The sequence below is a fragment of the Typha latifolia genome, chromosome 4 (genome assembly GCF_019914945.1).
Source record: "Typha latifolia isolate L0001 chromosome 4, TyphaL0001v2, whole genome shotgun sequence".
NCBI lineage: Eukaryota > Viridiplantae > Streptophyta > Magnoliopsida > Poales > Typhaceae > Typha > Typha latifolia.
Genome location: NC_133089.1, coordinates 12,610,463 through 12,631,138, shown reverse-complemented (window position 1 = coordinate 12,631,138; position 20,676 = coordinate 12,610,463). Strand labels below are relative to the sequence as shown.

Here is a 20,676-nt window from a genome sequence, read left to right as displayed (position 1 = left end):
TCTACCCACGTGAGGAGTACGTGTTTAGTGGTGGGTGTTACAAAATCTTTTCTTCCATACTTTACAATTTTTACTTATATTTATTGTATTATATAACAATATATGATAAAGAAGGTGAGAGGTATATGATTTTGTAGTCCTTTGAGTTTTGTTTGCTATGAATATGCATTTGCATATATTGCTTAACTTATTTTTATAGCCTCACATGCATTTTACTTGGCATGAGTGTTGAGGTTGTATAAAATATTTTGATAGCCAACAAAGTATGCTATACTCTAGAATGTGTATATTAGTAGATACTTTGTATTCTAAGAAAATTTTATTTTGTCATAAAATATCAAAAGGGAAAATTGTAATTTTTTTTATACTAATGTAATTGACAAATTATGTTTCAAAATAGAATTTTATTTATGTAACGTGTCTAGATTTTATATACGAGCATATGCACTAGTTGTATAACAAGTTATCAAATGTTTAATAAAGAATATTGAAGTGAAAGATTGACATAAAAATTAAAAAATTCATATATATATATATATATATATATACAAGTGATTTGAAGATGTAAATTGAAGATTCCAAATTTTTAGAGAATTTTAAGTCAAAGTGTTTAAACGATTTTAAAGTCATTATTAGAATGTTCAAATGATGTCATGACAGTTAGAACAATATGAAAAAATATCTAAGGATATAGATACGATCACTCTGCATTCAACTATTCGCTTTGCTATTTAACGACGCATGTTAGAAAGCTTTCAAAGATATAGGGCTATTAGGTCGTTCGAACAGAGCATCTTTGTGTCGAACTAGATCATAAATCTTCATAAATTTGCTACTCTCTGAGATCTTTTGAAGATTTATTTAGTCTAAGAGGTATTTGTCTTTATCTCTAAGAAAATATATGAAAAATATTTGGACAAATATTGTACTTTATCTCTAAGAGAATCCATGGAGAAATTTTAAAGGAATATTCTACCTTATTAATGAGTGGTATATAAAGCGCTTTTAATTTAATCCTCAGAAAATCGTCTATTATCTCTTAAGAACATCTTTTGAAAGCTATCAGAGATCATCTCCCGACTTTAGATTAAACATGTCGAATCGATTTCTCTTAACTCATCTACATCAAATCTGAAAGAACTATGTCTCGAAGATCACTGCTATAAAATGATCAATCTCGAGGGTGACTGAGATTTGGAAGTTTATATAGGAAACGATATATTGTGAGATCTAGAGCAACGTTGTTACACATTGAGTTGTAGAGATTGATTAATCATCTGTAAGTTTTTTGTAATTGTTACAAGTTTTAGTGATTGCTTTCGGTCTGAGTTTATATTCGTATATGTTCTTTTATCCGGTTTGGAGTTTCTCTACGTAAAAATCTGTGTTTGCTATTGTCTTTTCAAAATTTACTTTTTATATATTATTATTATCATTATTATTATTATTTCATGCTAAACCCCTTCTTTATCATGACTTTCTTATCTCACCTCTGACCTAGGATTAAGAAAATTAAAATCTACATTTCTCACGATTTGTTATCCTAATTGCTTCCCAAGTGCTTGGTTGCATTTTTCTAGAATAAATGGAGGTTTATCCCTTATTTCCACCCTTTATTCCAGCAATCAAAGAAAATTAGAATAGCACCATGCTTTGTCCGTGATAAGCCTCTTACCTTTATTCAATCATTGTTTTTTTTTCATCCCACAATCTAACAGTCAAGAGTCTATGTTTGAATAATACCGATAAATAATAGGATTACTTATACATAATAGTGGACCAATATAATCTAAATTATTCGTTATCTTATAGGTGCTTGCATATATATGTACATATTCATACAAAGATCCTAAGACTAATAGTGACCATATCTTTCTGGTTAAATATTTTTTCGCAAAGATTAGAAATTTTTTGTTTTACTTCTAGTTTTATCTCTTACTTTATTTCCATATAATCTATAAAGTAAAATAATATTTTTTTGATTACTAGGGCATATTCCCTTTGCAAAACAATTATGATAAATATGATACTACTAATTTTGTCCAGTAAATTAAACTGAAAAGAATATGAGGCCAAATGTTTCTAGAATAAAAGTAAGAATACAAGTAAAAAGAAATTGGCAAGTTTCAAAATGAAAACGTTCAAATTTTTTGAAGAAAGAAGAAAATGATTGATGATTCCACATGAGAACTAGGAATTATATGTTGGGCCCCTAAGCCCAACTAAAGATTTGCCATTTAGTGTCATGCAATATTTTTGCAGATCTAGGTTAAAGTTACATATGAGATTCTAGTAAATCTCATAGATTTTGTAATCATGGCCTTCCAATTACTTAGGAAAATCACTTGTAATTTCATGAATGTCATCAAGCAGGGGTATATATAGGTTATTGTAATCATGGACTTAAATCAAATACTTACTGTTAGAATATTGGTGAAAACCACCGTTATTTAACATCTAAGATTTTCGAGTAGTTAGTGCGTTAATATGATATTAAAGCAGGATGTCTTGAGTTTCAAGTCCCACCAGGCCCACCTTGTCAACTAAATTTTAAAAAAAAAGACTTATATATATATATATATATATATATATAAGTCAAATCTACCTTCCGACAATAAATAAATACTTCAATGTTAAGAAGTCAGAGGAACCATTATTTTCTAACACAGAGCTTAAGCTATTAAAAATTTAGAATAATCGGTGAGTTAACACATACGAAATTCACTCGGCTCAAGTTTACTCATCTAGAAAACTTTATTTACAAACCCCTTCCATTTCATCCTACCATATGATTTCATGTCATACTAAACTAAGTATTTGGTATGATGCTATGAAGCTACTTGTAATTCTTTTGCATTTCCAACTGACTAGATAGGTATGAATGTATGATCTACTTGAAACTCTTGACTAAGTCAGCAAGTGTCTTCTTCTTAATTCAAGTAATATTATAGTTTTTGGTCAAGCTAGTTTCAATTATCCATTATATATTTCTAAAGTGAAATGAAGCACCTACCTTGTAAGCTTCTATTATTTTTATGAAGTAAATTTTCCATTGGCACAAGTATGAAGACTGGGCTTTTGTTAGTTTGTCTGATCTTTTATTTGAATTGGCATAATGATACAGCTGAAATGTTAGTCTTAGTTTTAACATAACAATTGCAATCAACTTGCTAGTACTAACCAATCTATTGTAACCAGTATAAAGCCCAATGGTGATAAAGAATCTTTGATATTGATGTGAATTAAATTATATGAGATTCAACTTTTAGTGTGAACTTAATTTGAAATGGATGACCTAGCACTCTAACAAATAAAGATAGAAGTATGTGAAAACTATAAATATAGTACTCTACTTAGTATATTAATTGGAAATAAAACTTTTGTATCTTAGGAAGTTGACTTTTTCTTCCAATTATAATTGAGCATCCATCTCGTCTACAATTAGTTCAAGTTCATAAATTTGACATATCAAAAGAGATAAATTGTAATACATTTTAACTGTGTCATATCCCATGTTCTCTCTCTAGAAAATAAGAACTTGTACTTGAATTAAATTAAAATCTTTACATATTTCATCATAATGTTATACATGATGCTAGCTAGATTTATGGGTGAGGGAGAATCCACTGGAAATTATACAAGTTGAAGGAATCACAACACCCCTCACAATTATTTCCTTTTTTTACTATTATTTCAATCACACTTATCACATATGGAGAATACAAAATAGAGAGAACAAGTGGGCATTCTTGACATAAGGCTTAGTGCAACAAAACCATCAAGTGATTGATATTAAAAAAAGCATTTATATCAGTTCTGACGAATCTCTTGCCTAGGTTTGTAAAAGGAGATTAAAAATTGGGTAATCTTGATTGTTATATTAAACAAGGGATAGTTGGTTGTACTTGGGAGCTAATTAGAGCCACATAATTGTCAAACATATATCTATCAAGTGTTTGGTATGATGATATGGAAATATTTGTAGTTCTTCTGCATTTTTCAATTGAGTAGGTATGACTTAAAACACTTGATTTAAGTCAAATATACTTGGTTTGAGTAATGTCATAGCTTTTTTTTTTTGCCAAGCTAGTTCAAGTGTCTATTATTGTTCTGGATTAGTCATTGCAAACAAGGTTATGATTGATTAGCTATACACAAAAGTGATACGAATTACCACCTACCTTTTCAGCTAAATCCATCGATCAAAGACTACTAATATCCTATGCCATTTGTATTTTTCATCTCAATCACTCTATGATGGTAGCTAGTATGTACTTAACAACAATATTAAATTGAGTAAGGTTGGGAGAAAGTGAAATAACAAGCCACGTTAACTGTTTGCAATTAACTCATCAATATTGTAATGATACAATTAATGCCTATAAATCTGAATAGAGATTTAATGAATAAGACTTATCGCCTATATTTATGCAATGCAATAGCTAGATGTTGATGATGATTGTTCTTCTAAGTCTGATCATTGGGCGTAAGGTTAGAACTATAAATAGCTTACCAACATTGGCAAGCACATGATTTGCAAGGCCTCTACTAAAATCAAGAAACAAATTATTACTTGTTGTGAGCTTCTCTTATTTTTATGAAGTACATTTTCCATTAATTTTTGTGGGCTTTGTGGATGTGAAGACTGAGCTCTAATTTTATATTGCATGATGCGTTGTTTGTGTTGGCATTAGAGAAGGGTGCAACTAATAAAAAGCAGTCAGTCTGTCTTAATATAACAATTGCAATCAACTTGCTAGATCTAGCCAATCTGCTATAACCAGCATAAAGCCCATTTGGTGATGAAGAATATTTCATGTTGATGTAGTATATGAGATTAGATTGAATTGAGTGACGTGGGGCAACACGGGAACAAGTTATGATACAAATATGTTGCTCTCTCTTTTTTTTTTCTTTTTTTCTTTTTTCTTTTTTGTAAGGAAAGAGTGTAGGCACATATTCATTTATTCATTAAAGACGATTAGATATATAAACTGAAAGGAAAAAAAATAAGGCAACAATCTTTTGATACAAGTCTAACACTTAATTACAAATAGTAAAACAATACAACAAATAAAGATAGAATATCAAACCCAAGAGCACAGATTAAATATAACAAGAGGGTGAAACACCTATGGCCACGCTATGTGAGTCCAGGGGAGGGGGAAAGAAAAATGCCTCTCCCCTCCTCTACCCACTTCAACTAGACGAAGGTGCAAAAACTGCCTCCAAACCCTAGCAGAATTAGGACACTGAATAATAATGAATATTGAGCAGGTGTGCTCCTCTCGTTTGCTTTGATTCATTGGTGTATATATATATGTGTGTATATATATATATATATTCCGTACCTTTAGGAAGGTTAGGTAGAATATTGGATTTAATAAAATCAGATTATTACTGTTGACATTTTGTTCCAATTATAATTGATAAGCCACGAATCTTTTCTACGATTAGCTCAAGCCCATGAGTTTGACATATCAAAGGAACATAAGTTGTTCTTCATCATGCTCTCTTTCAAAGACATGAAAAAGAAAAATCCTTTGAACTTGAATCCACTAGCATTGTACAAATGAAATTAACAAATTGAGAGTTGGTTTTACACTTATTATTTATATTGATACAACTAAAAGGAGCCCTGGTTCCATAATTCTTGATCCAGGTCACTTCTTTGACACTGGCTTAGAGTAGTATCTAGGGTTACTTTCCCAGTGTAATCATTGAAGATCCAGTCCAAGTCACAATTATCATTTAGTCCCCAGAAGTACATGGATTCTGGCCATTCCATGCATGGAAATTTGATCCTCTCTTCATGATCATTAACTGAGGAGTTGGAATTAGAAGTCGATGATGATGAGTTAAAGGAAGTTGAATTGGTACTAGAGGAAGTAGTAGAAGAACAAGGGACTATAATCTCATGCGGTTGAATCATGGGCACTTCATTAGTTGAGAAGTTGGGTGATTTCTGAAGGACTTCATCACTATCTATGAGATGATGATCAAGTTGAGTTGTACTACTCTTTGCTTCTTCTTCTTGTGGTAACTTGTGATCATCACAATTATTGGAGTTGGCATTCTCAATTCTCTCATGATCTTCTCCACCTTCTGAGACGCTCCCACTAGGTGTATTTGCTTGGTGGTGCTCATGATCAGCTGAAGCGATTGGCTTGTGAGTGAGGGGGTCAATCCCCATCTTACTTAGCTTCTTCTTGATGTGGGTGTTCCAATGGTTCTTGATCTCATTGTCAGTTCTACCCGGTAGGTGAGATGCTATCTTGGACCATCTATAAGAAAACGAGAGCTTGGTCTAAGTCAATATATTGATACAGATGTCCTACCTACAGCTAGTAGTACTTAATTCCATAATTATAACCAACCAAATTAATGCGACACACACACACGCACGTATATATCTAAAACCTTTTATTCTACGAAATAGATAATATGTAAATCTCCAGTCCAGAAAAATAGATTGGAAACTAGATTATTGAACATAATGATAAGAATTCTAATATGCATCGTCAAACTTGGTTTGTTAAAAAAGAAAAAAACAACCCATAAGGAGAGAGAGAGAGAGAGAGAGAGAGAGAGAGAGAGAGAGAGAGAGAGAGAGAGAGAGAGAGAGAGAGAGAGTACTACCTATTGCCAAGATGACAATGGAGGTCAATGACCAGCTTTTCCTCTTCCTCTGATAGCAAGCCCCTCTTCAAATCTGGCCTGAGATAGTTAGTCCATCTTAGCCTGCAGCTCTTTCCACACCTCAATAGACCTGCACCGATATTATAAACTTCATTGAGAATTAATAGAGGAGTGAACCTAGCTATATCCAAATAAGTTCTAAGAATTCTCTTTGCTCCACCGCAATGCAATACTTAAGGAGCTACAACTGGAGAAGAACACCGAGAGAAATGAAAGGTAGAATTATATCATGCGCTGATTATTATTCAAACCTGGCAGTAGCAAGAATGCATAGAGGGAGTCATAGTTACTATTTTACTTGTATCATATCAGATGTCAACGTAGTATGAACATGCATACGACGAAGATTGAATTACCTGCAAGCTTCGGAACAGCTCTCCAAAGGCAGCGACCATTTGTCAGCATGAAGTTGAGCAACTTCTTGTCCTCCTCGGCTGTCCATGCTCCTCTCTTCAAGCCCACCTTATCACAACATGGCTTCCTTCCCATTTCTGTACCCTTTATCTCTCTCCCTCTCTCTCTCTCTCTCTCTCTCTCTCTCTCTCTCTCTCTCTCTCTCTCTCTCTCTCTCTCTCTCTCTCTAATCCAAACAGAAAGAAGAAAGAAACTTTGAGCGAGGGGGGGAGAAAGAGAGGGAAAGAAGAGAAGAGGAGTCTACTATGTGCTAGCCTAGTCACCAACCTTTATAATAAGCTCTACCCTTCTCTCTATCTCGACCACACGTGATCAAAGGAGAAGCTACAAGACAATGGATTTAAAGATTAGGAAGTTGATAGCACCACCTCACTGTCCTTAAATCTCATACACCCAAATATTAAAATAGACTAGTGTCAAATGCGATTTGTTTTCTTCTTGTAAATATGTTTAATGAGTAAAATATTATATAAGATCAAGGTTAAAATATAATATATACACTTCCCAAACAAACAATGAGTGCTCAGTTGATATGGAGGTTAATTAAATTATTTAAACATTTCACTACCCGAAAGTTAATTAAAAAATGATATATGAAAATAAGTAATATCAGGAGGTTTGATATTTATAAGAAGAAAAAGAAATACTAAATGTTTTTCAAGATTTACACAACTAGCTCCCAAATGGTTTCACATGTTATAAAAATATTTCTATGATTTAATGCATAAAACAAATTCTTATTATTTGCTTTAATTTTAAAAAATACTAATAAATGTAAGAAATAGCTTTATCAGTAAGATACACAAAGAACCACCTATTAAAATGTTTAGAAACTAAGAGGAGAGGTGATATACAACTCTAAACCACCAAATGTATCACATCTATGCAATTAGACTCCGTCTTTAATCTTATATTTTAGAGTGGGAGGCTGGAGCTGCTTCTCCCTACACCATCACAATTAAAATTATGTACACTTACGTAGCAAATGACTTCACCAATATGAGCATATAAATGATTACCAGCTCACCAATACAAGTCAGATGATAGTTGTATACCAATATAGAGTTAAAAAAAAAGGGTACATAGATGATTGGCTTTAATTCCATGTCTTCGCCTCAGTCATTGTCTGGTTGTTAATCATCAGTGGTAGGTAGCAATTAGACTAAGTATCAAAAAATTATTTATATAAACACACTTATTTATACTATTCCTAACTCTTTGAAATTGTTCGTTAATTACGTTTTACCTTATATCTCTTTCTTTAAGAAGGGAATGAGAACTATTTTTTCCTTGAAAAAAAAGGTAGGTTTCAGACTTTTCAATGGAAAAGGAAAGTCTTTACGTATCATCTTGTGGATCGTTAGAGTTAACAAAGAGTATTGGATTAAGCCTCCTCATGAAAAGTCCTAATCCACCATAAATACTAGTTCATATTATCTTTAATATTTTAGATAAAATAGGAGATTGTGATACCTTTTTTTAGTTAAAGGGATAATTACATTTTGCTTCCTTAAACTATCACATTTTCTACACTCTGAACTTTTTATATGCACATAGACAGACTCCCTAGCTAAATTTAAAAAAAAATCCACATAAACTCAAAGGGTCTATGTGGTAAAGAATTTCTTAGTCAAGAGGTTTATATGGTAAAGAGAAATTTCAGCAGGTGTATATAGAAAATAGTGATAATCCAAAGATGTGTAATTAACCCTAAATTAAATTAGGATATTAATGAGGATGATCTTTTAATGAGATTAGAAGTGTATCCTAATTTAACAAGAATAATGACATGAGTTTTAGACGAACATATAAACAAGTCAATATGAGTCAGATGGCACATAACAAAAATTGAGGGGTGAATAAAGATAAAAAGGGGATGAGATAGAAGAGAAGAAAATAAAAGAAGGGTTTCTATCAGGCTTCTAGTTGACATTAAGTTGATCCTCTTAATTAGGTATTATCTTCTGCAATACTTCTTTCTAGATATTTTTCTACACTTAATTGTGATGAAATTCTTATATTATATTGTACAAGTAGTATCGTAGAGAGAGTGAAGATGAAGAATAACATGGCGATTTCATCGATATATAAGAGTGATAAAAAGATGTAGATGATTTTTTATCAACCAAATGTTACCAAAAGTTTTTGATATCTTATGTCATTCAAGATCGACCAAAATGCAAGACTTCAAAAATTATTATTGAGTTGAATTACTTTATACTATATCATCGTCATGCAGCTTCAGGATCTAAATGATCGTTTTACAGAGGTTAAGACAAAGTTACTTCTATGTATTTCATGCTTATATCTTACAATATATTTCATTTTGTAAGTATGATAAGGAAAGATTATTCCAACTAGCTCGGTTTTATCCAGCAAATTCTTTTTTCAGTGGAGTTTATAGTGCTTGAAAATCAGCTTGCAGTATATATTATTGATGTTTTATCTGACACTGATTTTTTTTTTTAAAATTCAAAAGGAATAGTAGTCTGCCAAAGAAAATGATTCAGAAGAAAAGTTGTGATAAATATTCATTAGTTTTCAGACTTGTCAAGTTGGCACAAATGCTTTTTTAGCTCTGAATATTGTGAACAATTAATTAATCAACCAAATGGGAGATCAAATGGACGAATTATTGTCTTATTACATACACAAAAAGCTATTATGATTTGTTATTAATTATTCAGTTATGTAGAATTTGTATGTTTTATATATTTAATTTTAGTTATTAGAGTTTGTGCAGTAGTCATTTTTTGCCCTTGTATTGAAATTTTTTCGTCTTCCACGGACTATGGGTCATATATGACATGAAGATATGCTAATTTCTTGCATCTTTTTTTACATGTATATCATTCTAAAGTCGCCTATTTGAGTGTAACAATACAACAAACCCTAATATAGGAGATAAAGTATTATAGTGGATATTCAAATATATAAAATTAATTAGAAATAAAGAGTAATGCAATCATGCACACACAACAATTTTGACATGGAAAGCACCGACAAACCTATGATAAAAACCATGGATCATTTCCCTAGGATCAGCTCAACCACTAAATAATATAAAAATAATAAAAATCAGTTATAGACTACTTGCTGAATCTTACATCTATATTTGTAGATCACTAGAATTCACGATGAATTATTTATTATGGTTGATCAACTCTTAATGACCCTCAAATTAATTAAATGATATGTCTCAGTAACTCTTAAAATAGTGACTTGGTCCAGAAAAGAATGCAATAAAAATGATCACAAAGAACACTCCATAAAATCTCTTTCAAGGTTTCAAATTTATTTTATAGGTGAAGCAAAAAGACCCAACAGCCAATAAAACTTCGGTATGGAAAAGGTTAATCCTAGCTCGAGCATTTGAACACCCGAAGACTTCTTCTTTTACTGCTTGCTTTGTCATGAAGACATCCCTACGCTTGTATAAGGACATTTCTATTGTTGGAAATGTCACGGGCACTCGACCATAATTTAGATATTTATGAGTGCTTGTGAAGACGACTTTGAAAACGTCATGAAACTGTTTAAATACATTTGAACTATTTTAAGTCTTGTAAATCGTAAAAATAAAAATTCAAGTCTTTTATAATCATGCTCGTGTAATTTATGAACGCGAATTGCCTTGTAGAAAAACTTAAACACCATTCAAAAGTTAATATTTGCATGTATATGTTTGAAATATCATATCTTTGAGATGAATTTTATTAACTTTAAGCTAAGTTTTAAGTAGGGACCACACGTTATTAATGATAAATTAATGGTAAAATTAATTTAGCTCAAAGAGTAATTTATTGTCATATATTTACTTATTTAAACCCATGAAGAGAAATAAATGAAAATTGACTCTAAAGTAGGTATCATGATAATGAAAAATAGACAAAAGAGTTTACTATATTGGATATTTGAGAAATGTTAGTATGATATATAAGTATCAAACTTTTTATAGGCTTGGAGCTCCAAAAGAGATACCTATTTTGTGGGTAAAGGATATTATGTAACTTAATGCATATGCACGCGCCGCCCAACCCAGCTCATTTAGCCTAATATTTGTTTGGATATGGTTTGGTTTGGGTCAATTGGTTGGTTGAACTTGAAGTGGTGTGACCCTTCAGCTATTAGTCTGTATTATTTTTTCAACAAGTCATTTGAATAGCTGTTCTAGAAGTAATTGGTGGAGGGCGAATTGCTGTTTTCTTTTGAGTGCAAGCAATCGTTATATCATGAAAGATTGACATCTACTGTTCTAAAAGCAATCGATGGATGGTGAATTAGTTTTAAGGAGATAATGTCCAAACGAGACTCAACTATACAGAATTTATATTCTGTAATTTATAAGTTTATTTAATTAATTTATTTATTTTGAATTAGATTTTTTATAACTTCTGAAATCAGATTGTTACCGCCAACATTATATTCCTCAAAACGTTTAGTATTTGGATATATACCTAAACTATCATTATTTTCACATATATTCAGTGAGTTTTTCTTTAGTAACAACCCTCTGTACGAAGATAAGCATCAGCATATACCCTCTTGAATTAAGGAAAAAAAAAACTATATGACCTCTAAACTAAAAAACATTTTGGTGGTGTATGAGTTGAAAAAAAAATTCAGAAAATATATGTCCAAGATGGTAATAATTCATGGTGGTCTAAATAAAGTTATCCTTAAAAAATAGTTAATTTAAATCCAAATGTCAAGAGCACCTTGTAAAATTATGAATACCCAATCTTTCTCATCTCAGACTTTTGCTATCAAGATTATTGATATAAAGTTGACAATTAACCTCAACTTCTTTCGAAAGTACAGTCCTTGAGAATTTGACAGTAAAACCATTGTATCCTGGATATAACTTTCACAAGTCTATCTACATCATAGACGAAGAAATTACTATATCAAAAGTAAAGTCCAACCTGAAGTTTTTTATTCCTCTCCACCTCAATATTTCCCCAATATTTTGATCCATAAAAATCTTCCTCTGTATTCTGTAATCAAGTCATTATCAGTAAGGCTATTTTAGTTAATTGCAGAAAAGTCAGTGATGGTGAGGCTTGGAACAACAAGATCAACAAATTTTTTTTTTTAATTTCTTCCGAAACAAAATCAACAATGACATAGTTAATAAAGTACCAAGTACAATATAAGGTACATTAAATAATGTTGTCACCTTATTTTTGTATGATTATTGTTTATAAAAAAAAAAGTTCGTCGTGATGTTTCTTCTATCAGTTGCTAATTGACCCACTAAACTGGGATTAAAATGGGGAATAAATGAAATAATTAATGATGGCAAACCTTGTACTAGTTAATGTAAACAATCATTTATGGTAGGTAGCATTCTATATTAGAGAGAGAAAAAGACTGAATGTACAAATTTTTATTTTTGTGGGATCATATATGGTTGGTAAACATATTATTTTAATTCACTAATGCCGAATTTCAAACATCTTCTCTTTTTATTTTTAATTTTACCTTTTTATAAAGGATTGGGAATTAGACCCCAGTCAAAGAATGGATGGTATAAAGCAATTTAAGTACCACTGGTTACATCGCAGATCTACCTAAGACACTCTAAAATAGTCATCCTAATCGTCCAATTAATTGGTTTGCTATCGTGATTTACTGCTTTTATAACCAACTGCGAATCATTATCAAGGACCTATGCTACCCAGCATAGAGAGTTTCTTTAGCTCTTCAAGAAGTGCTATGTCTTCACCAACTAGTGGACTTGTTGTGCCAAATACCCAAATGTGTGAAGGAAGCGGAAGCAAGATCTTCACCTACAAATAGATCGAATGAGAATAGTAAAAAGAAACCAATACAATGCTAGGAAAACCTCCAAACATATGTTAATGGTGATAGAAAGGTCCAAAACAAGTTTTAATCACGAATTAACACCCTAATACAAGTAATCACCAACAATGGAAACAATGAAGACAAGAGAGAGAAAGAGAGACGAGATTTATATGGTTCGACGATGTGCCTACATCCACAGACGGAGTAATCTTTTTTACTATGCAAGTCCCTCACTTATAAAGAGTTTAACAATTCAAATCACTCTCCTTAAAATGGTGACTTAACCCTCATAAATGTTCTTCTAACTACCAACCCTAAAAAACCTTATTTAGTATTTATAGTCAAGTTTAGATTTAGAGATTTTTCGTGTTGCGTTCGAACGCGCCCAATGCCAATACAATAGAACCAAAGGGGCGTTCGAATGCAGAAGGGGGTCGTTTGAACGCCTGCAGAAAGAGCTGCTCTCAAGTTGGCCCGCGTTCGAACGCGGTTGGGGCCGTTCGAACGCATGTAGAAAGTCTGCTCTTGGGTTGGCTCGCGTTCGAACACGGATGGGGCCGTTCGAACGCCTTCATTACATGCTGCTCTGTCTGGAGCCCGCGTTTGAACGCTCTCAGAGCCCGTTCGAATGCGCGACACAGAAATGCTGATACATGCTGAAAATTTGCTGAAACTGAATTTGAGTCAATTTTTAATAGAATTTTTATAGTGCTCTAAGAACAACGACATCCCCGAGTTGAACTCCGTTGGAAACCTACAGATCACCACTCTGGCGCCACTAGTGTTGCCCCTGTTCCATCTTACGTCCACCCAACAGACCACGTCGCTAGGTTTCGGAGAGTCATTAGCATTGCCATTAGAGCAGCTGGAGTAGAGAGACCTTCATGCCATTACTACTGAGATTGGATAGTCTCTTAGCTTCATGTAGAACTTCTGTCGGATTAATTTCTTCTCCTTTGAATGCCATATTATTCCTTCCCTTCTAGGTGGCCCACATCAGGTAGAAGGCCTAGGAGGGAAGATCGGGTGGGAGATATGTGCTTAAGCTAAGGAGCCAGGTATCCAACCTCAGAGGACAGCAATCAACCTGGCCATGTTGCACCCCAATAGCATATGTTCTACTATTTTCGTTCCAACTTTATAAATAGTGCAATTGGTATCCATAACTAAAATATGTTTGCCTAAAGCCGCCAGCACAGGTACCACCCCTATCAGAAAACACCAAAGGAAAGCTCTAACTCGAGAAATAACATCATTTGTGCCAGACCAAGGTTCAGAGGCTGCTACTCTCTTCGTAGTTTGAGGAGTATGCATCCATATAAGTTTGTCTTGCATGATAAGGCTGGCTCGACCAACTAGACCTAGTGTTAAGGATAGTGGCAATCACCTCCTGTGGAATGTTTGAAAGATCGATAGAGCACACCAACTTTATTTTCAATTGTAAATAATTGAATTTCTATAATTGCCCTACTGTTATTATTAGATCTCTCAAACTCATATGTTAAGTTGAGAATAGTTTGATGGTTTAGGAATGACTGAATCAAATCTCCTTTAGCTGTGGGCTTCTGGGCCCAGCCTAGCTAGATATGGGCCTTAATGACCATCTTAAATGTAGGCCGTATTGTATCATATGATATACAACTATAATATTTTTAATTGCCTCCAATATTCTTTATTAGACATTTTAATAGACATAACAAGTGAATTTAACCTAAGTAGGGGTTTTACATTTTAAATGATAATTCCCATGACAAATTTCAAACTCGCAACTTGTTTGGAAACAATAATTTCACATTTTATATTCCAACAAAAATTAAGCGGTGTTGATATCACATAATATTTCTATTCTTTCCTAGTTGTAGTGGGTTAATTTGCGAGTTCTTATACTTTTCACAACTCTTTATATTTTTTTTAATATTAATCTTTATCGAGTGTTGTATTTTCTTATACATGCCAAAGAATTTATGAGTCAAATATAGAAATTTTACGAAGAAAAATGGGCATTTGTGAAAAAGCCTTTTATTTCTTAAAATAATAAAATAGGCCATTGTTTCTAACTCTTATATAAGGTGGGTATGTTTTATTATACATTCAAAATTTTTTGTTAATTTTCTGATAAGAAAGAACCTAGTTTAATTATGAGTCAAGGGGACCGTAGTGCCCATCTTTTGATAAGAAAGAGACCATTTAAATTAAAAGTCATACTAAAATTCGATTAGGCCCATACTTAACCATATAATATGAAATATTTTTAGAAAAAAATACATTCATCGATTAGTGAAGATAATGTCCATGATGCTGAGATGGCCCCATTGAGAATGTTGACAAACACCTAAGAGTTTGATTCTACATCTAGGTGTGAAATCCTCAAGTTTTGAATAGTATATAGACTCTTTTTGTAAAGATGATAGCTTCAGCAAAGAGTGGCCTTTCCTAGATATCAAAACGACTGCCAACTATAATAAGAGAGCATGACGTGGAACACAAGATGAAGCCCTTGCTAGGCCTTTTGAGACTTGAATATGAGTCGTCAGTGTTGAGCTTGAGATACCCACCTATAGGTGACATCCAATGGGAAGGGCGGGCGAAGTTGTTGATTTTTCCAAAGGGAGGGGCAAAGATATGCGAGGGCTAAGGTTCTTTCCCATATAATATTAGGATGTTCCGTAACATTGTTAAAAGTTATATTATTTCTAATTTTCTAGGTGTGTTAGAGCAACACAACCTTAACCAAAAGCATAGTGGACTTGCTTATGTTGGGGCTTGAGCTATTCCATCAAGTTTAGACATCCCTCAACCTATGACGAGTAGAGCGGCCCAACAGACCAAGTTTTGTTAAATTCATGTCACATATCGCAAGCAAAGGAACATGAAAAGAAAAGATGATCAATTGTTTCATCAGAAAGACCATAGGCTTTGCAAGTCTAGAAGAGCTAAGGTCTAGCTCGATTAGCATGGTTAGGCAAACGGTTCCAAGCTAACTTCCTAAGGAAAATTTTCACTTTCAGCGGGACCCTCAACTATTAGATTGCTTTCCAACCATTTCAAAACTTTTGGGCCTGCCGTCCAATCTCATTTATCTATTATACACCGACTTGGAAGTAGCTCGGCTCATTGGATTCATGCACCAAATTCATTTATCTGGTCCTTCACTAAGTGGGAGGTAGATGGCGAAAACGTTCTCACTCAGCATAGGCCCAAATAGGTCCAACATACTATCCTCAAGCTAGATATTATCCTCAATTAGATTAAATATTTTATGAACTCTATTGACCAGGTTCATATTAATAAGCATAGGCCATTTAGATAAAGGGATCTCATGCAGCCAAGGATCTTTCCAAATAGAAATGGTAGTTCTATTTTTAACAAGCCTAAAATAACCCAAAAAGGTAGGCAGCTTCTTTCAGTAGCCTCTTAAACTTTTTTTTTATCTTCTTAATATGCTAAGGATGAACATTCCCGTATTTGGTCTAAACTAGTTGAGACCAAACGTCGTAAGAATTGTTTAACACATCAAGGGTCATTATGGCCTAATGAACATATCAGATGTTTATGATGGCAAGCCAAACTATTGAGCTCTCTTATCAATCGGGTCCATTATGGTCAGTGACATCCAAGTAGACAAGAGAAAGTGCATCGACATAGAATTAAGCATCAATTTATTAGTGTGAGGTGCCTGTCTTTGGGTAAAAGATGATCTTTTCTAGGTAGCCAACTTAGTTTCAATCTTCTTTAAATAAAAAAGCCTCACGATCTCTAGATTTTAATCTTTCTGAAGAAATAAGGGGCCCTAAGTAAAGAAATGAGTACTTCCCTTTTTCAATTTTGAAGAGATTACAAATATCATTAGCCAAGTTATTTGACACAAGAGATTAAAATAACACCACATATTCACCATAATTTATTTTCAAATCTGTAATGCAATAAAAGTTTTCAAAAACCTTCAGCGAAATAGCCATAGAATACTCATCAACTTTAATGGTAATTAACAGGTCATCATCATACAAGAGAGAATAGTTTGAAAAGCATGGTTGATGCAAAAAGGTTTTATCTCACCATAGTTTATAGACCCATTTAACATGTGCGTAAGAATCTAAGCAACTAGAATAAAAAGATATAGAGATAATGAGTCTTGTTTGCGTAAATCTTTGAAGCCTGAAAACCAATTTGAAGTGAAACCGTTAACTAGACAAAAACTGCAAATCAAATACATGGATTAATCCAACTAATAAATTCAGTGGGAATGTTCATCTTTATCATAGCCATAGTTACTACAGCTTAGGAAATCCTATCTTAAGCTTTCTTAAAGTTTATCTTAATCACATAGTAATGATTAGCAAGTCTTGTGTTGCAAATACTATGAATTCTCCTACATAATGAAAATATTATCATGTATGTACCTCCCAGCCACGAAGGCAGATTGCTCTAATGAGCCCGACTAGTCTAGGCTTGATCTTATTGGCTAGAAGCTTGCCCAAAATGCAATAAACTGCATTTCAAAGCAAAATCGGCTAGTAAATCATAACCTTGGTAGGGCTGGGTTTCTTTGGGATAAAAATTAGAAAGATTTGATTCTAAGGAGGATTGAAACTATTAGATTGAAAGAAAATCAAAGCTTTAATAAAGTCCCTATCTATAATACGCCAATATTTTTTAATAAATTTAGTCTAAGAACCATATGAGATAGGAGATTTGTCCACTGCCATGGACCACACAGCTGACTTCACTTCATCATTAGAAAAAGGTCGGATAAGTTCATCATAGCTAGAGGCATCGATAATAGATAACCCAGGCAGTGAGTCAAGACTAGGATGTGACTGAGCACTCTCTTGACCCCCATAGATTAGCATAAAAACTAGTAAATTCATTTACAATCTCAGTCAAACTATTAAGAGTAGTAGCATTTTTTAAAACTAGAGTTAATAAGATCCTTTTGATATCTAAATTTTGCAGAAATTTGAAAAAATTTGATGTTTAAATCGCCATCCTTAATCTAGTTAATTCTAACCTTCGTTATTTTAAATTTAACTAATGCAATAAAGTGACACTATGACACTACAAAATAGCCAAGGCCCGACTTTCCCCCTATGATAGAGATTGAGTGCTTTCTTAGCTGCAAAGTTAATACGTCAGCTCTTATCTACGCCAGATTAACTCAAGGTGGCCAAGGCTGTGGCTGTTCCAGTGAGAAAGGTCTCTAACAATTTGAGTTAGATTTTGTTGAAAATCCACTTACACATAATGGCTAGATACCTCTCTTTAAGAGACCCAAATTTTTTTAACAATTTTCTCAACTTCAAGGTAATTCCAAAACCATTGAAACTAAAATGATCATTTTTAAATATTATCATGAGCACTAAGAGTTATAACTAGAGGTTAGTGATCAAAACCGAAATGACCATCACCACTATTACATGAGATTAAAGGAGGATCTAAGAAGCCAGCATCAAGTAAACCTATTAAAGAGATGAAATTAAAGGGAGCCCCCCCTCCCTCGCGAGTTTGCTCTCATATGCCAAGGTCAAGTGAAATCACCTAACACCATCCAAGGAATCGAGGGGTCCTTAAAATGGATCAGCTCATGGAACATCTAATTCCTATCAATACTGACTATGCTAGCATAAATTGCGTTAAACAAGAAGGGAGAATTATCTTCGAACATGATCATGGCATGAAGGGCCTAGATTGATGAGTGAACCTATGCGACCTCCACAATCCTAGATCTTCTGCTTATAATGTTCTCATCACTAGCCCCAGTTCCTAGTACACCTAGCGCCCATCCACTCTAGGGATAACCTGCGAAGGAAATTATTATTTTTGTATTTTAGTTAAGATAAAAATATTTGAATTATGAATATTAACAAGAGTGAGAAAGGAAGATCACCAATCTTTTTTAGCGAGCCCACAATAGTTCCAAAGGAAAACTCTAATTGGATAATTATCTTGTTAGGAGAACTAAGGTCCCGACCATCGAGGTGGTCGTCTCCTCTTCCACCATGGCATCGGCCATATGGGTGTCCTTCTTGACATTCCTACTCTTAGATTTGAGAAGCACCGTAACCTTGACGGGCAATAGAGGAGCAATTTTTGTTTGCTTGAAAAAGGCCCCTATGATCACAGGAACCAGATCTAGTCATGTTCCTCTATAGGGATCCATAACCTCCTTGAGGCTCTAACATTAGCATACTTCAGCGCTACAAGTGTTCCATCCACAAGCGCCATCTTGTTTGAGAGATGGAGAGAGGGGTTAGAGGAAGATGTGGAAATGAGCGGAGCAGTAGAAGTGGAATGACGATGGCAGGGCTTGGGCTAGCCTATCCCGGAGTGGTACTAGGATGTAGGGGAACACGGGAAGAGGGCTGAGCCATGGAGCCCCCTTCCCCTCGCAGGTAAAGAGGGTTAGGTTTTGAAGTGGAGGAAGATGGTGATATGAGTTAAGGAGGAGTAGAGTTTTGAGAAGGATTTGAACTAACATGGGAGATGTCCTATTAGTGGACCTCGGGTAAGGCAATGAGTATTGTCTAATTGGAATTCATATCCCTAGGGCTTTGAAGCGACACATGGGTGTCCAAGATATTTTTCCCAGTGTTTGAAGGGGAGGGTTGACAGGTTGAGATCGAAGTGGTAAGAGAATTCCTTTCGTAAGCGACTTGGTGGCTGCACAATTTTTAGGATTGAAATTGAAAGATGTTTCCCAATAATTTTTGAAGTTGGTCGAGAGTTAGACACCTTGGATGAGCAATAGATCGCAACTTGCAAGATCTTGAACAGTTGGTTGGCAGGGTTTCCCTCGTGACCTAGGAGTCAAGCTTTTGCTTGGAAGCCAAAGTGTCATATGCGCGTAAGGGACCCTACATGATGCGATTCATGTCAAGGGTGGGAGGCTCGAAGGAGAGCCAAAAAGACACTTTAGATAACCAAGGAAGTGAGCAGATTTTGGTCCATTAGATCGGTATCCACATTTGTTGGACTTGAGCTCAAATCGTCACCAGAGTAGTATGAATAGGTGGGGGCACCATGGCCATAACTAGCACACCACCAGTAGAACTAGTCGACTGAGAGCCTATATTAGGGCACAACTGTTGGCTTGCACGCGAATCGAGGGACCAAAAGGGTCATCCACTTTTCAACTTCTATTTTGACCATTTCCCTTAGCATTCAGGGGAATTGTCTAGTTGCCAACTCCATCTAAGACCGGGGTCTCCCAGCGTAGTGTTGTTTTCCATGACAAACTTTGGGTTGCCCACAAGATGATGACCAATCCGGCCATATCTAAAGCACAATATTGGAATGTTCTTGTACGCGATTGACTGGAATAAACTATTCATTGGCTATCCAACATCGATGCACTATTTCAATTTTAGGTGTAGGCATCAACTTTCAACGGGCGGCCAAAGTCAGCTATCACCTCCATAAAGATGTCTATCGGTCGATAGTCAATGGGGAGACCCACAAAAGGGACCTAGACTGAGGCAAACTATATCTCTTCTCTTAGAGGTTGAAAATTAGGCTTCCAAGGCACCAAATAAAGGATGAGGTATCTAAAGCTTCATAGACCACCCATCAGGACCTTAATCATTTCTTTTTCATCCGAGAACTTAAAGGCGAAGAACTCGATGGCCATGTTAATAACCTGGAGCACTCCTAAGCACTTATTCTCTTTTAGTTTCTTGCACCATATATGCCAAAGGGGATGGACAACCAAGGAATTTGCCAATCAAGGAGAATTGTCATTCCTCTCTGCTGGCCTACAGC

At 34.3% G+C, this 20,676-nt stretch overlaps 1 protein-coding gene across 1 annotated transcript; it reads right to left on the bottom strand.

Annotated features, from left to right (window-relative positions):
• Positions 1–5,526: 5,526 nt before the first annotated feature.
• On the bottom strand, positions 5,527–7,346 carry LOC140785767 (transcription factor MYB20-like). Its single transcript, XM_073133753.1, has 3 exons — positions 7,056–7,346; positions 6,640–6,769; positions 5,527–6,284 (listed from the first exon to the last, which is right to left on the bottom strand). Exons 1-3 carry the CDS (start codon positions 7,186–7,188, stop codon positions 5,627–5,629), a joined length of 921 nt encoding a protein of 306 aa, XP_072989854.1. The 5' UTR covers positions 7,189–7,346; the 3' UTR covers positions 5,527–5,626.
• Positions 7,347–20,676: the final 13,330 nt, after the last annotated feature.